This window comes from Cebus imitator, unplaced genomic scaffold, assembly GCF_001604975.1.
Source record: "Cebus imitator isolate Cc_AM_T3 unplaced genomic scaffold, Cebus_imitator-1.0 Scaffold19, whole genome shotgun sequence".
Classification (NCBI taxonomy): Eukaryota; Metazoa; Chordata; class Mammalia; order Primates; family Cebidae; genus Cebus; species Cebus imitator.
The window spans coordinates 10,820,009-10,838,518 of record NW_016107334.1 but is presented as its reverse complement, the minus strand read 5'-3'; the positions used below and the strand labels follow the sequence as shown (position 1 = coordinate 10,838,518).

Below are 18,510 nucleotides of genomic sequence, written 5' to 3'. Positions count from 1 at the left end.
GAACTATTTGCACAAGTAAGTTCAAATGCACCATCGGTCTTGGGCTCAGCTATGTTTTCGGTTAAGTTTTCTCCTCTCAGCCCTCCTTCCTGCCCTTGGTACTTTGGTTCTTTCCAAGAAATACATATCACATGGGCTTTTTCTGCAGTAATACTTAAAGAATTAAATCTCTGCTGACCGGGTGTGATGGCTCATGTCTATAAGCCCAGCACTTTGGGAGGCTGAGGTGGGTGGATCACCTGAGGTCAGGAGTTCAAGACCAGCCTGGCCAACATGGTGAAACCCCATCTCTACTAAAAATACAAAAATTAGCCAGGTGTGGTGGCAGGCACCCATAATCCCAGCTACTTGGGAGGCTGAGGCATGAGAATCACTTGACCCCAGGAGGTGGAGGTTGCAGTGAGCCAAGATCGTGCCACTGTACACTTCAGCCTGGGCAACAGAGTGAGACTCTGTTTAAGATAATGATAATAATAATAATAAATTTTCTGCTAAATCACAGTTGCCATGATACTGCTGTTCCTCAGAAATGCCGCAGAATGGGCACAGCCATTCCCGTGTGGCCAGCCTTGTGTGCTCCATGCAGCTCCCTGCCGTACTGTCCTGGAATAGACAGGCCTGAGAAACCAAGGCTGTGGCCAAGGCCGACATCCTCCTATGATTGCCAGGCTGACCCAGGCCACCCAGGGGAGATATGGCCTCCTCAGTATCCTCCTGGGACAGCCCTAAAGGCAGCAGGGCTTAGCACCTGGAAGATTCCACCCACTGGCAGCTCAGCAGATTTCCCTAGGAGTTTGCCTGTCGCCTTTTTGTCTATCATTTTTATTCTTTGTTTCTTCCACTTGTTTAGCCCAGATTGATTAGGAAGCATCACTGATATTGCTTATTTAAATTTCATAGTCACTTGAATCCATAACACTCAGGCATACAGTTTTACAACTCTTTTGATTTCAATAATTCAATTCACTTTTCTTTCTCTGAGTCTCCAGATTGCTTGATGGCAAAATGCTTTACTGAGTCACTTGGAGTTCCCATCTCAACCCAGTTACTTCTCTGTCACTTCAGCTATTAAATTCATTGGTGAGCAGGTCCAGAGCTCTGGGGGGTCTCCCTTGCACCTCCTGCCCTCTGGCCTGTGTTCTCTCTAAGCTCCTGGGAACGTATACATCTACCCTCTGGCACCCTCTGGAGAGAGACCTCACTTTCCTCCTCTGAGTCACTGGAGGATTCTGGCTCCATGGCAGGTGTGGACCTCACTGGAGGCAGCTGTTCTCAGACCCAGGCCCACCTGGCCTTCCCCTCCCTGCGCTCCGTGACCACGGCTGCCCACCACCCACACAGGGGCCTGGGCACAGTCATGGGGAGGGTCAGAGTCAGGCATGAGTGCTGGGGTAGGGCCTGGTGGACTCTGTCCCCCCACCCCGGGCTCACAGTGCCCCAGTGCACTTGGCAGGCAACTTGATAGAGATGAGCCTCTCATCCTCCTGAGTCCAGGTGCCCAGTGAGTCCTGGCATGGAGGTTGTAATCCTTCAGGGCTGCTGGTGCACCTGGGTTAATGTAACAGACCTGTGGGACTCGACTTACTCACCTGGGGTATGGCATGTGGATCAGCAGCTGGCAGCCTGCAGGGCACACACATACCGAGTTGCAGGGCAGTGCCCCAAGCATCTGTGACAGTCGGCCCTCACACATGTGAGCACCCTGTGCCTGAGACAGCACGACCTGAAACAGCAAATGAGAAGCACTGCAACAGACCAAGAGAGATTGCAGAAGAAAGGAAAATGCTTTCAATTTAATCCCTGTAATGCCACATTTTTCCAGCTTTTTGAACAAGGACTCCATGTTTTCACTTTATACGGGGCCCCACAAATGACATAGCAGGTCCTATATAAGCATAGCCCATTCTGCTATTATCGCTGTGATTGTGGGTGCTTTTAAAGTGTTCAAAGTCTATAAAGACTTGCGACTTAATGGAATCCTTAAAAGACTTTCACTGAGTTATGAAATTCATACTTTTTAGTAGCTGAGAAAATAGGTCGCTTAGAAAATCAACCCATTTTAACATCTTTTTTATTGTGGTAAAATACACATCATATAAAATTTACCATCTTGACAATTTTTAGACGTACAGTTTGGTGGCATTAAGTGAATTTACATTTGTGTGCCGCAGTCACCACCATCTCCAAATAAATGTGTTTTAACAACTTTTAAGTTTAATACATTGAGCATTAAACGAAATACAAACAAGAACAGGCTTGCTTTCCCACGTTGCGGGCTCCTCGGGTGTTAAGTAAGGACCCTGGTGCTAGAGAAAGGACAGTGAGGGTGGCAGGTCCAGCAGGAGAGGCATGAGAGGTACAGCAGCAGGCCCTGAATAGCTCCCAAGCCCCACGCGGAGTGGCACCCCGCCTTGGCAGGAGACCTACCCACCAGACGCTCCCGGAGATCAGCTGTCGGGAGGGGCGGCCTTGGCTAAAGCATAAGAGCAGCTTCAAAGGCCGGGTGCAGTGGCTCACACCTATAATCCCAGCACTTTGGGAGGCCAAGGCGGCTGGATCATGAGCTCAGGAGTTCGAGACCAGCTTGGCCAAGATGATGAAACCCCATCTCTACTAAAAATACAAAAATTAGCCGGGCATGGTGGTGGGCAACTACCACCATGTAATGCCAGCTACTCGGGAGGCTGAGGCAGGAGAATCGCTTGAACCCTGGAGGCGGAGGTTACAGTGAGCCAAGATCACACCACTGCACTCCAGTCTGGGTGACAAAGTGAGATTATGTCTCAAAAAAAAAAATAAAAGAGTAACATAAACCAGACAGAATCCTGACCTTGGGGGGCAGCTCTTCCACTGCAGCTCAGGAAGAGATGAGACACCCCCCATGAAGACTGTGGTCCTCAAGAGGCCCCTCGAGAGTGTGACCCCTGCCTCCTGCTCAAAACCCTGTGGCCTTGGCTTCACTCTTCCTGACTCTCAAAGGAGGAGCTTCTCCTGCAAGAGCTCTGAATTCCCTCCCAGGCTTCCAGCTGTGGTTCTGAGGTGTGGAGCCAGCCCCAGGACCCCGGGCCTTGTGCATGAGCCCTCCAGGCTCCGGAATCTCTGCAAAGGGGTTTTCCCTTGACACAGCGAGAGGCTGCATCTGAGTCCACAGCAGACTGTGAGGCCTCAATCTAAGACCACCATTCAATTGAAGCAGTCGGGGGGAGGTTTACTCAGGCATTGTGACTGTCAAAGAGCCCCTGAGATAATTTCTTCTCCGCTGTCAGCCAGTGGCCACCTCGCTGCCTCTCTCTGATGTCCCACCAGAGGCTCCCTGGGGACACCTGGCCCAGAGGACGTGCTCTCTTGTCATCTAGTCCAATGTTGACAGGTCCTCCTCAAACCCTGAGCCCACCTGAAGGTTTTCCTCCATGACTCATGGCCCTTTGCTCAGAAATGATGTCTCTTCGAGTCTCCCCTCCCTGCCCTGAAAGCCTTGGTCTTACTCTTTTTTTTTTTTTTTTTTTTTTTTGAGATGGAGTTTTGCTTTTTTTGCCCAGGCTGGAGTGCCATGGTGTGATCTTGGCTCACCACAACCTTTGCCTCCCGGGTTCAAGTGATTCTCTTGCCTCAGCCTCCTGAGTAGCTGGGATAACAGGCATGCATCACCACACCTGGCTAATTTTGGATTTTTAGTAGAGACGGAGTTTCTCCATGTTATCAGGCTCCATGCGATCAGCCTGACCTCAAGTGATCCTCCTGCCTCGGCCTTTCAAAGTGCTGGGATTACAGGCGTGAATCGCCGTGCCTGACCAGTCAATTTTTTTTCTGTTGTTGAAAACACCTGGGCTATACACACCAAACACCAGTCAACACCATTCCCGAAGATCTCTTCCTCCATCTTCCCACATCGTCTTCCGCAGCGTTCTGTGCAATGGAAGAACCACAGAGGCATGCCGTGGATACAGTTCTACGTTGTCTAGTAACCATGTCTTAATCAGTCAAACGAAACAGGCAAAATCATTTGGATAACATATTCTATTCAACTTAATGTATCGAAAATATTGCCATTTCAACATGTATCCATATAAAACAGGAGCTGTTTTATATTTTTTTTATTTGAAGACTTTGACACTGAATTTCCAAGTCTTCAAGGAGCAGAAGTGGGCCTAGGCCTGTTGGAAGTAGAGCCCATCAGCGTAGCATGGGCAGTGGGCAGGTGTGCCCCCTCTGAGATCATCTCCTGCCTTGATGTCCCTGTCTGTGAAATGGAAATGGAGACACCCACGTCCTGGGAGTGGGTGAGGACAGCCCAGCTCGCAGAATCTGGGAAATGCCCGCTGTGGCGGTGGCCTGGGGGATCTTCAGTGGTGGCCTGGTCTCACGAGGCCCCGCAGCGGGCCTGGGGCGTGGTCATCTGCCAGCCGTCCCTGATACCTGCTTTTTTTCCTGTATCTCTCAGGGCCAGGCAAAGAAGAGTGCATCCACTGTGCAAAAAACTTCCACTTCCAAGACTGGAAGTGCGTGCCGGCCTGTGGCGAGGGCTTCTACCCGGAGGAGATGCCGGGCTTGCCCCACAAAGTGTGTAGAAGGTACTGTCTTCCTGGTGGGGAACGGCAGGCAGCTGTGTCCAGCACAGGAGTGGCTGGCGGGCAGAATGTGGCAGCGTCTTCCCTAGGGGCTGGGGGAGGGCGTGTTGCATCACCCCACTGTGGACAGGAGCCCATCTACAGAGCTGGTTAGGGGCTTCCGTCCCTTTGTTCATTGAATGCATATTTGTTGAGTCCCTACTGTGAGCCAGGCTCTGTGCAGCAATGGGCAGGATGGGAAGCAGAGTCACAAGGTGATGACAGCCTGGTGGTGGACTCCGCGAGCTGCGCCTGCCCTTGCCATGCTCAGCATGGCAGAGTCGTGAGGCGATGACACCCCAGTGGTGGACTCTGCGAGCTGCGCCTGCCCTTGCCATGCTCAGCATGGCAGAGTCATGAGGTGATGACACCCCGGTGGTGGACTCCACGGGCTGCCCCTGCCGGTGCCATGCTCAGCATGGCAGAGTCATGAGGTGATGACACCCCGGTGGTGGACTCCACGGGCTGCCCCTGCCGGTGCCATGCTCAGCATGCATCCTAGGCACTGTCATAATCAGAGAAACCATGTTTTGTGTTAAAAAAAATTTTTGCTTTTTGGAGACAGAATCTCACTCTGTCACCCAGGCTGGAGTGCAGTGCTGGGATCTCAGCTTACTGCAACCTCCGTCTCTGGGGTTCAAGCAATTCTTATGCCTCAGCCTCCCGAGTAGCCGGGACTACAGGCGTGCACCACAATACCCAGCTGACTTTGGTATTTTTAGTAGAAATGGGGTTTCACCATACCCAGCTGACTTTGGTATTTTTAGTAGAAATGGGGTTTCACCATGTTGGCCAGGCTGGTCTTGAACTCGTGGCCTAAGTGATCCACCTGCCTCGGCCTCCCAAAGTGCTGTGATTACAGGTGTGAGCCACCACGCCCAGCCTAAAAAATGTGTTTAGTTAGGTACTTTAGAGAAAGTAAACGACCCTGACAGTTTTCACATCCTAAGATGAGAAAACATTTTCTGTGCAGTCAGTGACATGTGTTTTAACCCTTCCTATCCTCCTTCCTGTTTCCTCCCAGGCGTCCACACAGGTTCTGTTCTCATTTGGTGGCCCTGGACCCTTCTGTTGTTGGACATGAGCTGATAGAGGAGAAGCATTTACTCTGGTCTCCTCTTTTCGGGCTGAATATTGCCCTATGTTGGGACATCATGAACTTGGGACCCGGCACTGGGCAGGGCAACAGTGAGGACTTTAAAGGGAGCTGTGAGGATGTGATGATGGGTGTGGGCTGTGCGGGAAGCAGCAGGTGTTAGGCTGCTTTTGCAGTGCTATGGAGAAATACCTGAGGTTGGGTCATATATAAAGAAGAAAGCTGAACTGGCTCACAGATCTGTAGGCTTTAGAGGAAATGTGGCGCCTGCATCTGCTCAGCTTCTGGGGAAGTCTCAGGGAGCTTTGACGCCTTGTGGAAGGTGAAGCAAGAGCAGCACATCACTTAGCAAGAGCAGAAGCCAAGAGTGGGAAGCAGGCTGAGTGTGGAGGCTCACACCTGTAATCCCAGTAGTTTGGGAGGCCAAGGCGGGCGGATCACCTGAGGCCAGGAGTTCGAGACTAGCCTGGCCAACATGGCAAAACCCCTTTTCTACTAAAAAAAAAAAAATGCAAAAATTAGCCAGGTGTGGTGGTATGTGCCTGTAATCCCAGCCTTACAGGAGGCTGAGGCAGGAGAATCGCATGAACTGAGGAGATGGATGTTGCAGATCATGCCACTGCACTCCAGCCTGAGCAACAGAGTGAGACTTGTCTCACAAAAAAGAAAAAAGAAAAGGAAGGAGTTGCCACACACTTTTCAACAATCAGCTCTCACAGGAACTCACTCATCAGCAAGGGGGTGGTGTGAAGCCATTCACGAGGGATCCACCCCATGATCCAAACTCCTCCCACCAGGCCCCACCTCTGACACTCGGGATCACATGTCAACATGAGATCTGGAGGGGACAAATGTCAAAACCAATCAGGGGACATCTGTCTGAAAAAGACTCAAAATGAGGGAGCCCTCAAAGGCTTGTGTCAGAGCAGGGGAGGGGGCCCAGGCCTGCCTCCCAGCTGGGCACCTGTTAGCACTGGTAGATTGCCCCGCAGTGGATGGGGTCTGCCTCCCAGGCTGCATGTAAGAACCACTGTGGGCTGTAACCTATTCCCCTAGAAACAAACAAAGCCCTGCAGTGAGCCCACGAGGGACTCCCGAGTCCTGGCACTTGTGACACACAACAGAGGAACCTGGTGGCAGTTCCGTATCTCTGCAAGCGGCAGCCCCTTCTACTTGGTTGCTGTCAAATAGGAAACTTGCCACCCACTTGTCAGGTGCAGCCTTGCTGAGTCCTGCACAGGGCACTGGGCACAGCTCTCTGAAGTTAAACCCTTCCTGTTAACCAGCCAGCTGATTCTCGGATGATGAAATACAGCAGTCCAGGGAGAATGTGGAATTCAACAGTGATAATCACTTTCATTTGTCAAATGCCCTGGATTTCAGGGCATGCTGATTATGCCCACAGCCGTGCAACTGGAGCCCTGCAGGCAGCCAGAGGCGTGGGCATCCCCTGCCCCCAGGAGGCAGCAGGCAGGCAGCCCCCACAAACCTTTCTTTGGGCAACGGAGGACAGGAGTTTCCCGAGTACTTGTTCCCACATGAGGGGAAGCTTTCGGCCCCGGAGAGGCCTGCATCGGCAAGTGCTTTATATAAAGCACACGGTAGTCAGCGGTCGGGCTTTGGGGACCATACTGCCTCTGTCACAGCTGCTCAGCTCAGCCACTGTTGCACAAATGATTGTAAATGAGTCTGGGTGTGGTGGCTCACACCTGTAATCCCAGCACTTTGGGAGGCTGAGGTGGGCAGATCACAAGGTCAGGAGTTCGAGACCAGCCTGGCCAATATGGTGAAACCCCATCTCTCCTAAAAATACAAAACTTAGCTGGGCGTAGTGGTACACGCCTGTAGTCCCAGCTACTTGGGAGGCTGAGGCAGAAGAATCACTTGAACCCAGGAGGCAGAGGTTGCAGTGAGCTCAGATTGCACCACTGCACTCCAGCCTGGGTGACAGAGCGAGACTCCATCTCAAGAAAAAAAGATTGTAAATGAAAGTGCAATTGTGGCCCAGTATATATGCTGAATATGGCTCTTGAACTGTGGTACACCGCCCCTTCCCCTGAGGTCATGTTACCTTGCATTAGAAATAGCCCTGGCCTGGGTCCATGTCTGCCCAGGCTGGGCCTGGACTGTCCGGGAAGGGCAGGAATTGGGGGGCACCTCTCCTGCTCCCCAAGGGTAAGCAGGCATGGCCACATAGGGGTGGCAGCAGCCCTCTGGTCAGCTCGAGTCAGGCGTGTCACATCCCTGGGCGAATTCTCGCCTGGACCCCAAGCCTGCAGCCATCGCAGCCTGGCAGCCGCTGGAGAGAGCAGCCTGCCACAGCTCTGGGAGCCATGTGTGGGCTGGGGGCCAGGGCCCAGGAGGGTGTCAGGTGAGCTGTGGGAAGCCTTGAGGCCTGGGCCTGGCCCCTGATCCTGGGCATGCTCCTGCCACCTGGCCATGGCTGTCTCTGCCCTCCCAGGGCGGGAGTGAGGTCAGACAGGAGGAAGGACGACAGGCAAACACTTGGCCTCTGTGTCAGGGAAAGGGGGAGGAGGGGGAGACACAGCCTCTACACAGAGGACCAAGGCTAAGCAGGTGGGAAGGAGGTGCAGGGAGGTGGGAGCGTTCTGGGAAGGGAGGGTTCTGGCGAGGCCTCTTCCCCAGCCTTCAGCAGGAACGGCGTCTGCCCACAGGTGTGACGAGAACTGCTTGAGCTGCGCAGGCTCCAGCAGGAACTGCAGCAGGTGTAAGACGGGCTTCACACAGCTGGGGACCTCCTGCATCACCAACCACACGTGCAGCAATGGTGAGCAGCAGCAGGGCGACGGCCCTGGGTTCCCCTGGGGCTGCCTGTGGAGCTCGGCCCGCCAGCTTGTGCTCAGAAGAGAAGAGCAAAGCCACACAGGCATGGCAGCTCCACAGACAGGCCTGCGTGCCCCGATCTGACTGACCGTCCGGGACTCCTCTAGCTGATCTGGAAGACAGCCGCGCTGTCTCCCAGCTTCCCTCTAGACCTCTCACACCTTGACCAGAGAGGCATCCCAGCCACTGCCGATCTGTTTTTTGAGTGACTCCTAAAAATGATTGTGTTCTTGTACTGATCACACTCTCATGCCGTAGGCCCCTGGAGGCCTGGGTGTGACAACTTCCCATAAAAGAAGCCTGACCTTGGGGGTCAAAGCCAGGAAGCCTGGAGGGTCTCTGCCTCAGGACGAGGAGGCAGACCCCAGAGTGGAGCACACGCTCAGCAGCAGAAATCCCAGCTCCACAGGGATCCCACATGGCCCCACGTCTGTGCTGCAGGAGAGCCCCGGCTCTGCAGGGGGACAGGGGACAAGGACAAGTTGTAAAAACAGAAACTTAAAGGGACCGAAGATAGTTCCCAATTTGGGAATTCCAGGCAAGAAGGAGAGTTGGCAGAAGACCCCGGCCTGGGGTCCAGGGCAGGAGCCATTATAGACACACTGGCAGGGAAAGGGGCACTGGTCCAGCAAGGGGCATGGTGGAGCCACACAGGGCCAGCTCTGGGCATCACATTCTGGCATGCAGGAGAGGAAGGCTGTCTGCCCCGGTGTCCCAGGGTTAGGGCAGGTGGTCCTTGGGCATGAAGCTGGCACTGGCTTAGCCCTGGCAGAGGATGGAGCTGGGGAGAGCCCTGGGATGCCTCCTTGCCTTGTTTATTTTTTCGGGGAGGGGGAATGGTCTAATTATGTCCCTTCAAAGGCCCAGAAACTCCCTCTTTAGGAAGTCACCTGCCCAGGTTCTGTACCCAGCCAGAAAAAGTGCAGTTGCTGCCGGAGGGCCTCCCAGGTGCACAGACGATGCATCCTCCCAGGCCAGTGGCTCTTCCCTCACCATGGCTGCGTCCCCAGCAAGGCCTGTCCACGGCGGCTCCCTTCCTCCCACCCCATCCACTCCTCCCCGTCCAGGGTGCCCCCTCCACCCTGGAAGCAGCTTCCATTCCCGCCAGCCTCCAGGCCTGTCCTCCAACCTCCCCCGGAGTCTTCCTCCTAAGCTCCACCACCAGCACAGTTGTCCAGAAAGACAGGTGCACATGTGCCCCATGCGCCCAGGCTGGGTGTTCTCCCAAGACCCTTCCCATGTCACCCCCACATCCTGCTCATGAACTCCCCTTGTCACTTAGACTCAGCAAGAGCCCCATAGACCAGTGGCCCCCGACCCCACTGCCACACGGGGCTGGCAGAGTCAATTGCATTGCAGGAGAGGGACTTTAAGGGCTGCCACCCTGCTCCCCACCTCTACCTGTGTCCCTCTTGCCCAGGGCACTGCTGATGTCCAGAATATGTGGAGTGATTGAAATAATCTTGTATTTGTATTTGTATTTGTTTTTGAGATGGAGTTTCATTCTTGTTGCCCAGGCTGGAGTGCAGTAATGCAATCTCAGCTCACTGCAACCTCTGCCTCCTGGGTTCCAGTGATTCTCCTGTCTCAGCCTCCCGAGTAGTGGGGATTGCAGGCATGCACCACCATGCCTGGCTAATTTTTGTATTTTTAGTAGAGACGGGATTTCGCCATGTTGGCCAGGCTGGTCTCAAGCTCCTGACCTCAGGTGATCCACCTGCTTTAGCCTTCCAAAGTGCTGGGATTATAGGTGCAAGCCACCACCGCGCCCAGCCTTGAAACAGTCTTTACAGGAACCAAAGACTGACCTTTCCCTCTTTTCCTTTCCTGATGCGGGGACTCAGCTGATGAGACATTCTGCGAGATGGTGAAGTCCAACCGGCTGTGTGAACGGAAGCTCTTCATTCAGTTCTGCTGCCGCACGTGCCTCCTGGCCGGGTAGGGGTGTCTAGCTGCCCGCAGAGGGCAGGGACCCCCTGTCCATCCGTCCGTCCACCGTCCTCCAGACTGTCAGCCAGAGCCTGTTTCGGGGGCGGTGTCCCGCACCTGCAGCTTTATCTCCCCAGGAGCCAAGTCCTTCCGCAGCATCTCTGAGCACCCAAGCCAGGTGGCTGGTGGCTGTTAAGGAGGTGTTCCTAAAATTGTGATATCCTCTCAAATGCTGCTTGCTGGCTACAGTCTTCTGAAAAACTGAAACAGGAACAAAATGAATTCTGGGAATCCACAGCTCTGGCTTTGGAGCAGCTTCTGGGACCATAAGTTTACTGAATCTTCAAGACCAAAGCAGAAAAGAAAGACGCTTGGCATCACACATCAGTCTTCTCCCTGTGCTTTTCTGGGGCTCTGTAGTAAATCTCCCCGGCCCAGCCAGCGAACCCTGGGCCATCCTCACATGTGACAAAGGGCCAGCAGTCTACCTGCTCATTGGCTGCCACTGAACAGTCTGGGGACGATTTGGTCAGACTATAAATAAGATAGGTTTGAGGGCATAAAATGTATGACCACTGGGGCCGGAGAATCTATTTCTACATAGTCAGCTACTTCTGAAACTGCAGCAGAAGCTTAGAATGTCAAATTCCAAACCCAGACCAGAAGATTCTTTCCCCGCAGCACTCTCCTTTGAGCAGCCGAGCTCTCCTTGTTACCGTGTTCTCTCTGCGTCTCCAGGAGGCTCATGGCCTGAACAACCACCTCAGCCCAATGCAGAGCCTTCCGAGGAGGGGCCACTGGAGGCATTCTGGGGCCATCCAAAAGATACCCCGATGGCCAAGCAATTCCTCTAAACAAAATGTAAAGCCAGCCCATTCATTGTTAATCATCCATCACTTCTCATTTTATGGAATTGCTTTTAAAATACGTTTGGCCTCTGCCCTTCAGGAGACTCATTTTTAAGGTGGATACTCCTGTGTCTGTGTGTATTACGAGCCTACATGACACAGTTGGATTTATTCTGCCAAACCTGTGTAGGCATTTTATAAGCTACATGTTCTGATTTTTACCAATGTTAATTATTTTGACAAATATTTCATATATTTTCATTGAAATGCACAGATCTGCTTGATCAATTCCCCTGAACAGGGAAGTAACATTTGCCTTAAATTTTTTCGACCTCGTCTTTCTCCATATTGTCCTGCTCCTGTTTGACAACAGTGCATTTGCCTTGTCACCTGTGAGCTGGAAAGAACCCAGCTGTTGTTTATTGAATCCACAACTCTGAAAGAGAAATCAGTGAAGCAAAAACAATGTTAACCCTAAGTTAATAAAAGAGTTAACATCCCATGGCACAGGAGTCTGTGTTTCTTTGAAAGGCACACAAAATGAAAACATGAGCGCTGACCAAAGTGTGAAATGGACGTTACTTTATTTGTGGTTTCAGAGCTGTTTTATGGTTATGTGGAAGGTCTTCTTTTGAGCTTTATCTACTGTTGATGTAAGGAAGTGATGGGGGAAATCCCAGATTCCAACCCCAGGGTGTCATATGGCAAATAGACCCTCTTCAGGCCCCATTAGCCTCACTGGGAGGAGGTTGTCCAGATACAGGAATCCCTTCCATCTGTCAAGGGGGAGCTCCCCACAGCCCAGACTGCGAGCCTCTTTCACCGGTACCTACCAAGTGTGATTGAACTAGGTCACAGCTTGTCTTCTGCTCAGTGGCTGAAATCCCTGAACCCATGGCTTATGCACTGCATGGGATTTTTACCATGGCCTCTCTGTGAGGTCATAAGCTTGTAGTTTCTAGGAATCCTTTGGCTACAAGTAAAGGAAATGTACCAGCTAGAACTGACTTAGGGAAAAACAGGAGTAGGTGAGGGGTATTGTTTTGAGAATCTAGAGTGGATTCAGAATTTCAGGGAAGGGTGAAGCAGAGCCTCAGGAACCCTGGAACCAGCATTAAATGTCACCTGGACTGTCTCTGTACTGCAGCAGTGCTCTTCTCTCCATAGCCACCTTCTCCAGTTGATAAAGAAATGACAAGACCTCCAGCATCTTCCAAGTAAAACTAGTACAAATCCAACCCCTCAAGCCAACTTTCTGTGTCTGTGTCTTGGCTCTTCTTTCCCCAGGGACAGGACCGGTCAGCCTGCCTTACATTGGTCCTCTCCCTGTGACATCAGCTGTGGCTACAAGGACAGGCTTGTGGAGCAGAACATGGCTGCAGGGAGCTCTGCAGAATAGGGGGGAAGCAATGTGCAGCTCCCAGGAGGTGGGGCAGGGACACGACCCGACAGCTGGCCACCACAAGCACCAACTGACCAGAGTTGTGCGTGTGAGGCAGTGAGGGATGAATGTGTCTGGGAGAAGAATTCAACCCCCACCCCGCCCATGAGACTGACTTAAAACCAGCAACTTGTTAAATGCCCCTGGTGGAAGGCACCTTTTTAGACCCTAGAGCCCAGATCTCAATAAATTCGAGCTCTGTGCCCACTGAGAGCTTACAGTGTAACATGTTTGCAACTGAATCAGAAATAAACTCCTGGTTGGACGCAGTGACTCACATCTGTAATCCCAGAACTTTAGGAGGCTCAGGCAGGCAGATCACCTGAGGTCAGGAGTCGGAGACCAGCCTGGCTAACATGGCGAAACCCCATCTCTACTAAAAGTACAAAAATTAGCCAGGTGTGGTGATGCAGGCCTGTAATCACAGCTACTCGGGAGGCTGAGGCAGGAGAATCACTTGAACCCAGGAGGCAGAGGCTTCAGTGAGCTGAGATCGTGCCACTGCACTCCAGCCTAGATAACGAGAGCAAAACTCTGTCTCCTAAATAAATAAATAAATAAATAAACAAACAAACTTCCTTTATCTCCCAAAGGACACCAGCTACAGGAAAGCCAACCAGCCAGTCTTGTCGAGTGGCTGGGTCAGGCAAGTCCATTTTGGGGCTGACAAGGCGGGTGGGGAGTTGAGAAGTTGTTCACAAAGTCCTAATGACTAAGCTCCACCTCGTTGAAAGAGGCCAACTACATATAATGTCTTTTGGACACAGGTGGTCCAACCTTGAGGTTAAAATTGTCTGGACCCAGTTGGGCAGGGTGTGTGTATGGATTTTAAGTGACAGGATCATAGATCATCTCCTCTAAAGCTGTCTTTTCCCAGACAAAGACCCTGAGACCCACAGACGTGAACTGCCCTGCCTTGGGCTGCACACTTCAAAGTTGCTCCCAGCCCTGTCCCCAGGGAAGGAGGCTGTCTGTCTGCAGGAGGGGTGTCATTCTGCCCCTGCCCAAACGCAGCCAGGATGCATTTGTTTTAAACCAGCTCTATTTTCATGGGGTGATGCTTATCTGACCTTATCCTTTGGCAACTCACAGGGGACTCCATGTGTACATCCTCCTCCCTCCCAGGCCACTGCTGACTTTGTATCTTGTGACTCTTCAAGGACTGGCGAGAACTGTGCTTTTTACAGAAAACATGCCTGAAATGGGAGGGAGGTAGACAGAACTTTAGAAAAAGGGCCAGGTGCAGTGGCTCACACCTGTAATCCCAACATTTTGGGAGGCTGAGGCGAGAGGATGGCTTGAGCACAGGAGTTTGCAACCAGCCTGAGAAATATGGTGAGAACGTGTCTCAATCAATCAATCAAAAAAGATAGACAGATAGATAGCAACATGGTCTAAATGAGTCCAGGAGTGGAGTGTCCTTGAACTTGGGGAGACCACCATCTGCTGCATTTGCATTACTGATAATATGGCTGGAGAGGGCCTTTTGCCTGAAAGCTTGGATTATGTTGGGGCCTCCGAGGGCAGGTGAGGGGTGGAGGTTCAGATTAGAGGATAGAAAGGGGAGGTGGAGAAGTAGGAAACAAAGACATTTTAACAAGAACAAGCAGGGGTGATGGACAGTAATAGACCAAGGCCATTCTCTAGCATCTTAAGGTTCTGCCCAGCCAGCTGGGAGACCACTGGACACTGGCTGCTGGGGAAAAGGAGGAGTCTGCTCCCCCCCCCACAGCCTTCACTGTTGCTTTCCTCACATGAACCCCAGACTATCTTTCCTGGTTAGCCATTTAAGGCCTTTCCTGACACCCCAGGCTCTGTGGCTCTTCTGAGCACCGAACAGCATCCTTAGATGGTACAGCACTGAGCACCCACCTCAGATCCTGGGGTTCAGTCCCACCATCCAAAGCCCTGCACTACTGCAGGCCAGCCACACTCAGGGTGACTAGATATCTTAACCTCCCTTTTGAGCCAACAGGAACCAAAGTACCCAGAGCAGAGAACATCCTGTTACCAAAAACAGTGTTTCTCAACCAGGGATGATTTTTGTCTTCCAGGGGCCATTTGGCAATGTCTGGAGACATTTTGGGTTGTCACAACTGGAAGAATGTACTTGACTCCAGTGGGCGGAGGCCAGGAGTGCTGCTAAGCAGCCTGCAATGCACAGGACAGCCCCCACGACAAAGAACTCAGCCCAAAATGTCAATCGTGCCGAGGTTGAGAAACTGACCACAAGAAATGGAATCAAAAAAGAAAACTGTTTGCAACTTCATAGAGATACCCTAAAATGAATAAAACCACATATGGTTTGATTTCTGTCCCTGTTCCTATGCTGAAGCAAGGGAAACTTTCCCTTTTTAAAAGTAAAGAGATACCACCCCCTTCTTTTTTTAAACACAGCAAGGGCCCCAAGTTAACCAGCTCTCCACCCTAAGGACTCCACCTGGTGGTCCTCTCTGGAATCAAAGGAAGTTTAGGTTTTACTTCAACTTTTTTAGTTGTTTTAACTTTTTTAGTTATGTTAACATTTAAATTATTTTGTATAACTCTTTTAGTTATTTTGTTTAAATTTCTAGTTATTTTGTTTAACTTTTTTCATTATTTGGATTATTTTAACTTTTTAGTTACTTTATTTAATTTTTTAGTTATTCATTTAACTTTTTTAGTTTTTTAGTTAAACAAAAGTTGTAGTGACCAAGCAGGTATGGTGGCTCACACCTGTAATCCCAGCACTTTGAGGGGGCCGAGGTGGGGGCAGAGGGAGGCAGAATCACTTCTTGGGGTCAAGAGTTTAAGACCTGCTTGGCCAATACGGCAAAACCCTGTCTCTAATAAAAGTACAAAAATTAGCTGGGTGTGGTGGTGAGCGCCTGTAACCCCAGCTACTCGGGAGGCTGAGGAAGGAGAATCACTTAAACTCAAGGGGCACGGAGGTTGCAGTGAGCCAAGATCATGCCACTGCACTCCAGCCTGGGCAGCAGAGTGAGACTCTGTCTCAAAAAACAAAAAACAAAAAGAAAACAAAAACAAAAACACAACTTGCAAGTACGATACAAAGAAATTCCCTCCCAAACAATTTAAGAGTAAGTTGCTGATATTTTACTCTATGACCGCCCCCCCCCCATAATACTTTAGTGGGTATTTTCTATAAACAAAGACGTTCTCCTACACAGACATCAGAATCAGGAAATTAATATCAATGTGTTACTACCATCTAACCCTCTGACTGAATTTTAGTTCTTGGCAGTTGTCCCAATAAAGGTCTTAGCAAAAGGATCTGGTTTAGAATCACAATTTTCATTTAGTCATAATGACTCTTTAATGTTCTCCAATCTGGCACCCTTCCTCAGTCTTTCCTCGCCTCATGATCTGGAAGGCCACGTTGGCCAGGCTGGTCTTAAACTCCCGACCCTAAGAAGTAATTACCTCCCACCCTGCCCCCGCCTCTGCCTCCCAAAGTGCTGGGATTACAGGTATGAGCCACCACAACTGCAACTCGGTCACTGCGACTTTTGTTTAACTAAAACTCATGATTTTAAAGACTATAGCCTTCCATGTGGGCTTGTCTGAGACTTCCTCATGTTTTGAGTCAAGTCATGCATCTTTGACAGGAATCTCACAGAGTGATTCTGTGTTCTCATTGCATTCTAGCAGGGAGTACACCACCTGTTCCATGATTGGTGATGTTAACGTTGATCATTGGTTAGGTTTTGTTTTTTTGAGATGGAGTCTCGCTCTGTCACCAGGCTGGAGTGCAGTGGCCAGATCTCGGCTCTCTGCAACCTCTGCCTCCCTGGTTCAAGCGATTTTCCTGTCTCAGCCTCCTGAGTAGCTGGGATTACAGGCATGCACCAACATGCCCCGATAATTTTTGTATTTTTAGTAGAGACAGGGTTTCACCATGTTGCCCAGGATGGTCTTGATCTCGTGACTTCATGATCTGCCTGCCTTGGCCTCCCAAAATGCTGGGATTACAGGTGTGAGCCACCGCACCCGGCCTGGTTAGGGTTTTTTTCTTGGCTGTGAAGTGATGCCTGCCAAAGCATATCCATTACCACCACTGTTCAGCGTTATACTGAAGATCCCAGCCAGTATAACGGTGCAAAAAATAAAGAACCGGTGTAAGAATTGGAAAGGCGGAAATAAAACTATCATTATTCTCTCTCTCTTTTTGTTGAGACGGAATCTCACTCTGTCGCCCAGGCTGGAGTACAGTGGCACGATCTCTGCTTACTGCAACCTCCGCCTCCCATGTTCAAGCGAATCTCATGCCTCAGCCTCCCCAGTAGCTGGGATTACAGATGTATGCCACCATACCTGGCTGATTTTTGTATTTTTAGTAGAGACAGCGTTTCACCAGGTTGGCCAGGCTGGTCTGGAACTTCTGACCTCATGTGATCCGCCTGCTTCAGCCTCCCAAAGTGCTGGAATTACAGGCAGGAGCCACTGCACCGAGCCAACTATCATTATTCTCAAATAGCATGGTTATGTATGTAGAAAATCCACAAGAATGGTTACAGATAAACTATTAGAATAAGAAAATTTCACAAGACCTTAGGATGTAATGCCAATATACAAAACTCTACTGTATTTCAATATATTAAAACTATTAGAAAATGGAGTTTTTAAACAAAAGATACTATTTACAGTAGCATCAAAAACTATCAAATATCTAGACAATCTAGTAAAGGATATACAAGCCTTCAACACAAAAACTGTAAAATGCTACTGAAATTAAAGAGTAACTCAATAAATGTAGGGTTATACCATGCCCATTGATTGGAATACTTAATAATGTAAAGGTATCAATTCCATCCAAATTCATCTACAGATCCAATACAATACAAATCAAAGCATAGGTGCTTCTTTAGATATATCTAAAATTTAGGTTCATATGCAAAGGACTAGAATGACCAGATAAGTACTAGATAATCTGAGAAAAAAATGGGAACTTTTTTTTGAGAGACAAATACTGTCTTTTTCTAAAGCTTATATTATAAAGACAGCATGATATTCCACAAGGATAGCTGACTAAACCCATAGAACAGAACACCTGGTTCAGAAGCAGGCCCTCACATATTTGGACGTGATTGATTTATGAAAAGAGCTGCTCTGCAGAGCAGTGGGGGAAAAGATGATCTTTTCAATAAATGGTGCTGGGTCAACCAACTATCCATATGGGGAAAATCTATCTTCATCCCTACCTTAGACTATAAACAAAAATCTATGCCAGAGAGACTACAGATCTAAATGCAAAAGGTGGAAGAATAAAGCTTTTAGAAAAAAATATTCATAATTTTGGAGTAGTCAAAAGTTTCTCAAAGCATACGGAAAAAACATTGACTATATAGGGAAAGCTTCATACATCAGACTGTATTAAAATGAAGAACTTCTGTTCATCAAAAGATACCATAAGAGAGTGAAAACACAAGCCACAGGGGAAGATATTCACTACAGACATATCTCACAAGGATTCCTATCTAAAAAATATAAAGAGCTCCTACAAATCTGTTTTTTTTAACAAAGCCCAATAGAAAAATGGGCAAAACACTAAAACAAACATTTAATTAAAGAGGTTATTCAAATGAATATAAATATATTTTTTAAAGTTCTCAACTGTGTTAGTAATCAGGGAAATACAATTAAAACCACAATGTTATACCATTACCAATCTACCAGAATGGCTAAGATTAAAAAGACAGACAATACTAAATGTTAGTAAGGAGTTTAAGTTGGTACAACCACTTT

General features: G+C 49.7%; 1 protein-coding gene across 2 annotated transcripts in view; it reads left to right on the top strand.

Moving 5' to 3' along the window:
• Nucleotides 1–11,831, top strand: part of PCSK6 (proprotein convertase subtilisin/kexin type 6) — a 189,321-nt gene extending 177,490 nt beyond the window's left edge. For both annotated transcript variants that reach the window (XM_017518901.2, XM_017518895.2), the window contains 3 exons: nt 4,442–4,571; nt 8,379–8,491; nt 10,392–11,831. In XM_017518901.2, the coding sequence (XP_017374390.1) occupies nt 4,442–4,571; nt 8,379–8,491; nt 10,392–10,489 (341 nt within the window). In that variant the 3' untranslated portion in view covers nt 10,490–11,831. The remainder of the gene's footprint in view (nt 1–4,441; nt 4,572–8,378; nt 8,492–10,391) is intronic.
• The last annotated feature ends 6,679 nt before the right edge of the window (nt 11,832–18,510 follow it).